The 6,000-nt window shown below is 41.4% G+C and overlaps 1 protein-coding gene across 3 annotated transcripts in view; it reads right to left on the bottom strand.

Moving 5' to 3' along the window:
• Window positions 1–6,000, bottom strand: part of Mlh1 (mutL homolog 1) — a 39,393-nt gene continuing 33,393 nt past the window's right edge. For all 3 annotated transcript variants that reach the window (XM_021654678.2, XM_060385176.1, XM_060385175.1), the window contains 5 exons: window positions 4,260–4,323; window positions 2,244–2,408; window positions 1,712–1,804; window positions 1,342–1,455; window positions 1–376 (listed from right to left, as the gene is read on the bottom strand). In XM_021654678.2, the coding sequence (XP_021510353.1) occupies window positions 209–376; window positions 1,342–1,455; window positions 1,712–1,804; window positions 2,244–2,408; window positions 4,260–4,323 (604 nt within the window). In that variant the 3' untranslated portion in view covers window positions 1–208. The remainder of the gene's footprint in view (window positions 377–1,341; window positions 1,456–1,711; window positions 1,805–2,243; window positions 2,409–4,259; window positions 4,324–6,000) is intronic.

The following is a 6,000-nucleotide window of genomic DNA, read 5'->3' as shown; positions in this document are numbered from 1 at the left end:
TGAAGTTACAAAAATCACATCAAGACACTTGAGTTTATTTGTGGCCAATCCACAGGTGAAGTGCACTGAGCTGTAGCAACAATGAGGACAGGGCAAGAAGAGTGAGCACTGGAAACCTCTCAGCACACAACTGTCTTGTCCTGTGGTTTCCTGAGCAGCACGAGCTTCACCGTGGACAACCATGCAGCCTCTAAGGTGCTCTGACTATTTAACACCTCTCAAAGACTTTGTATAGATCTGGCAGGTTGGCAAGCTGCAGGACATTTCCATCTTCTGTGAAATGCTTCGGAGGTAGAAGGTGTGATCGGAAGGCTTTATAGATAATGTGCTCCACAGTCCACTTCCAGGGCTTTGGAGTGGAGCCAGGCATGTCACTCTGGAAAATACATGAAATGCCATTTATCTACCCACACACTGGCTTTCCCACTGGCATGACCAGAACTGAAAAGTCTCAGTGGCATGTAATGGGCTATGCTGCTTAAAACTTGTGACAGACAGTCTTGAGGATCCCACAGGTCTGAGCAGCAGGAAAGACAGCAGTGTTTTGAGGGACCATGGCCTACAGAAGGAAACTTTGTTTCCACTGCAGTGGATCTGACATTTTGAGCCTGACTCTTGGATTATACCAAACCTGCGGTTATCTTAAAATAGCTGTTCTGATACTCCCTGAAGGGTAAATTTGCTTCGTCATTCCTCTGTATGGAAGCCTTGGTTACAGAACTGTCCTGAGCAGTCAACAAGCTTCACCATCACTAAGCATTACAGTGGCTTCTCCTGTTCTTAGAAACTCTTGACTCTCCTACAATGTAAGTGAGCATTACCATCTGACTGAAAAAAAGTGACAAGCAGTAGGCCTATGACAGAGATTGTATCTGGCAGAGGTCAGATGCAAAGGAGACAGAAGACTAGCCTAGAGTCTGAAGATTTGGGTTTAAGTGCTAACAGTGATGCATACAGAACACTGGCCTAACCTTCCCCTTTTCACTGTGACATCATATGCACCATTCTACATCTCACAGGTTCTCAGATCATTCGAGAGGGTCTGTGTTCTACTTCAGCAAAATCAAAGTCATGAATAAAAGCTGACCATTCTAAAAAGTTGGGTGTGCTGGTACATGCCTATAATCCCAGCACTTGGGAGGCTAAAACAGGAGTATCGTGTTGAAAGCCAATGTGAACCATATACAAATCCCTGGGTTTAAAAAAAAAAAAAGTTGAGGGCAGTTGCTTGACCTTTGTCACATAGAGTGAAACTAGGATTTTAGACATGATTTAAGTCCCATATTCTACATGAGACCTGTCCCAGTCTTAGGTGCTAGTGTACATTAGTTACCACAGTACCTGCTGGCCTGAGAGGGTTGACTCCTCCAGGATATACTGCTTCCGAATGGAGTAAAACACAGCACATTCTTTACTGAGGCTTTCAAAACATTCCTTTTCTTCATCCCAATTTACCTGGTCCACAGAATTCAATACAAGACAAGCATTCAATTCAGTGTTTTGACATTTTACTTCTAAACAACCCCAGACTTAACAAAGACTTTCCTGGCATTCAGAGCTGGCTGGTAAGTATTGCTGGGATAAATATGGGGTATGGGTTGATGGGGCCCTCAGCTGTTTTGTTTTGATCTTTTCCATTCCCCATAAAGTACTCTCCCTAGTACATGCACACACACTGCAAACCCACTGCTTAGCCTGTACTGCTCTGTACCTCTGTGGCCAGTCGAAGGATGAAGATAGGCAGTCCTTCCAAAGGTGGCACATAGCTGTCAATCAGAAGGGGTAATCCAATCAGGTTCCCTTCCTGCTTGTGGGAAAAAGGTCAAGAAAAAAGGGCAAGAAATAATGGGATTATAAATGACAGATTTCATTTCTCTAGTGCTTCTCCAAGCCTTGTCCTGGGTGCAGGTTGTAGGATGGACACTGTGCCCTGAAAGTTGAGCATTAAAAAGAGCTTGCTGCATCTGCTCAAGAGACGCCAGGACAAGGCTAAGAGGAAGAAAAAGAACAAGCAACATAACTTCATTCACTCTGTGGCCTGCAAGGACCACAGCTTTCCCTCGCGGGAGAGCCCTCCCTGGGAAGAGAAACTGCATGATGGGTGACAGTACAGCTGTATAGTCTCCAGTGCGCACTGGAGTGGAGAAAATGGCTTCTGAGGGGAGGCCAGCCTTTTGGTCCCAACAAAGGAACTTAACTCTTATCTGAAAAATAACCTAGAGGCATTAGAATGGCTGCCCCACCTCATCAATTTCCAAAGAGAAATAGTCTGCAAGCATCTCGGCTTTTTTCTTAAGAAACTCAACAATGTATTCTGCAAGTCCTTCCTTTGGGCCATCCTCCTCTGTCCATCCACTCTCAGGACTGTCTAAGGCCAGCATGGCAAGGTCAAAGAGTGGTGCTGGTTCCTGGGAAGAAGCAAGAATATAGGAATCAGGTGGGAAGCTTGAGACCGACAGACCAAACTCAGTTCAGATATAAAAGCATCATCAGAGACAGACTGGCCACTCCTGACTGCAGGTTTCATATCACTATTCATACAGCAGAGCAAGTAGAGAATCATCATGGAGATGATGGACTCAAGCACCACAGAGAGCATGATACATGTGACATTTACAGGACACTCCTAGTGAGGTTAAGAATAGGATTTTTTTTCAGGTATACAAGAACAAAAACACAAAACACATGCTTTAGGCCATGAAACCAGTCTCGGTAAGTGTGTGCACAGTCATGAGTGTTTCTCAACTAAGAACTAAAGTTCAAACCAGTAAAAGATTTCTGGAAAATCTCCAAGAGAGTAGCTGCTAAATGATGCAGATCTAAATATAGACTGCCTAGCCTACCAGAAAGCTCCAGGTCCTAGTGAGAGATCCTGCCTCAAAACAAGACAATGACAGAAACCAAGATGAGGTGATGGTTCCTGGGGAACAACACCCAACACTGTCCTCTGGCTACACACACGAGCACAGCCGTGCACCATGTAAAGGCCCACACAGAGTAAGGAGAGACAGCCCAAAAAAACTACTGGAATAACTTGAATCTCCTAACTTCCTATCATGAAATCTTCAAGCCCAGATTGTTCTAAACAATGAATAAATATTAACAACTCTACAAAACTCTTTCAGAAAAATGGCAAAGGAGAGCTTACATAGACCTCATCTATGAGGTCAACATTATCCTCTATTTAAAGCACACAAATATAATACAAATATGACTAGTAATACTATGAACACAGACAAAAAACTTAATGTGTAACTAAGTAGTGTTCATGCCAGGAGTGAAAGATTGGTTTAACACATGGAAACTAGTCAATGATTTTGGTATATAGTCTAAAAATTAAAAATATCTTACAGGAAGAAAAAGCAGTTGAGAATTTTTCAGCATTTATTACTAAATTAAAAAAAAACTCTCCAACTTCCTAAGGGCACCCACAAAAACTCGCTCCCAGCTACTAGCTAAACAACAAAACTGTGAATACTTCTCCAAGATCAGAACAAGGGAAAGGTTTCCATTTTTGCCACTTTTAGTTGGTCCCAGACAGTTGCAAGCTGTCAAGACAAAGGGCAAGCATTGAAACTCAGTGTGAAGAGGTAAAACTGCCTTCACTCTCAAAATTATGACCATTTATGCAGAAAAACGGACTTTACAAAAGCAATAACCAAATGCTGAGTTAAGGAAAACTATAAGAAACAACATCTGTGCACAGAGGTTATACGCATTTCTATAGTCTAGCAATAAACATTAGGAACTAAGACCTTTAAACTGATGTATACAGAACCATGAAAAAGTGAAACATTAATAAAACATCTTTTCTCAAAAGTGATCTATGGATACAATACAATCCTCATCTAATTTCCAGAAGTCTAAATTAAAATTAGTCACCAAAACCATCTTGGAACACGTGGGCTAAAACTGTTAGAGGTTCAGAGTAAAATCCCTGACAGATGCCCACTACAGCATCACAAAGAAAAGGAAACACACACCCCATTCTGTTCTGGCCATGGTTTTAGAGACTATTTCTAGTTTTAATTTCAAGTAAATACGTAGTAATTTCTACATTTATTTAAGATGGCTAGAAAAGAGACTATTCACCTGAAAAGGTTCAACCAAAAAAAATTCATTGCAAATAATAATACAGTACAAAAACCTCTTGACATACTTTGGAAAGTTTGCATTTGCTACGTAGGATGTCAATGAATAGCTCGTATTCTGAGAAACAAGCAGCTACAGTTTCAAAAGTAAAGAGGCAAGAGACTTACCGATAACCTCAGAACACCAAAATTGGCAAAATCATAAATGAGTATCTGGTAGAACAGCTCTTCACTGAAAAATAAAAATAAAGGACATTAAGAAAAATGAATCTCCAAAGTGGTTGTACAAGTTTACATTCCCGCCAATAATGGAGGAGGGTTCCCCTTTCTCCACATCCTTTCCAGCATGTGTTGTCACTTGAGTTACTCATCTTAGCCATTCTGATGGGTGTAAGGTGAAATCTCAGGGTCGTTTTGATTTGCATTTCCCTGATGACTAAGGATGTTGAGCATTTCTTTTAAGTGTTTCTCTGCCACTTGATATTTTTCTCTTGAGAATTCTCTGTTCAGCTCTGTACCCCATTTTTTAAATTGGATTACTTGATTTGTTGCTTTTTAACTTCTTGAGTTCTTTGTATATTCTGGATATTAGCCTTCTGTCAGATATAGGGTTGGTGAAGATCCTTTCCCAATCTGTAGGCAGTCGTTTTGTTCTGATGACAGTGTCCTTTGCTTTATAGAAGCTTTTCAGTTTCATGAGGTCCCATTTATTGATTGTTGCTCTTACAGCCTGTGCTGTTGGTGTTTGTTCAGGAAGTTGTTTCCTGTGCCAATGAGTTCAAGGCTCTTCCCCACTTTTTCTTCTAACCGGTTTAGTGTCTCTCGTTTTATGTTGAGGTCTTTGATCCACTTGGATTTTAGTTTTGTGCAGGGTGATAAATATGGATCTATTTACAGTTTTCTACATGTAGACATCTAGTTAGACCAGCACCACTTGTTGAGGATGTTATTGTTTTTCCATTGTATTATTTTGGCTTCTTTGTCAAAAATCAAGTACCTGTAGGTATGTGGGTTTATTTCTGGGTCTTCTATTCGATTCCATTGATCCACCATTCTGTTTCTATGCCAGGCGCTTTTTCAGACAATTAGGAATAGTGCTACCTTAAGATCCAGCTATACCACTACTAGGCATACATCCAAAATATGCTCTATACAACAAGGACATTTGCTCAACCATGTTCGTAGCAGCTTTATTTGTAACAGCCAGAAGCTGGAAACAACCCAGATGTCCCTCAGTGGAGGAATGGATACAGAAATTGTGGTACATTTACACAACGGAATACCACTTCACAATTAAAAACAAGGAAATCATGAAATTTGCATGCAATGGTGGGGACTAGAAAAGATTATACTGAGTGAGGTATCCCAGAAGCAGAGAGATACACATGGTATATATACTCACTTATAAGTGGATATTAGACATATAATATAGGATAAACATTCTAAAATCCATACATCTAAGCAAGAAGGAGGACCCTGGTAAGATGCTCCATCCTCATTCAGAAAGGCAAATGGGACAGACATCTGAAGAGGGAGAAAACAGGGAACAGGACAGGAGCCTATCACAGAGGGCCTCTGAAAGACTCTACCCTACAGGGTATCAAAGCAGAGGCTGAGACTCATAGCCAAACTTTGGGCAGAGTGCAGGGAATCTTATGAAAGAAGAGAGAGATAGAAAGATCTGGAGGGAACAGGAGCTCCACAAGGAGAGGAAAAGAAAAAAAAAATCTGGGCACAGGAGTCTTTTCTGAGACTAATACTCCAACCAAGAACCATGCATGGAGATAACCAAGAACTCTTGCACAGATGTAGCCTGTGGCAGCTCAGTGTCCAAGTGGGTTCCCTAGTAATGGGAACAGGGACTGTCTCTGACATGAACTCGCTGGCTTGTTCTTTGATCACCTCCCCC

This window comes from Meriones unguiculatus, chromosome 6, assembly GCF_030254825.1.
Source record: "Meriones unguiculatus strain TT.TT164.6M chromosome 6, Bangor_MerUng_6.1, whole genome shotgun sequence".
Classification (NCBI taxonomy): Eukaryota; Metazoa; Chordata; class Mammalia; order Rodentia; family Muridae; genus Meriones; species Meriones unguiculatus.
This window is presented reverse-complemented; position numbering and strand designations above follow the sequence as displayed.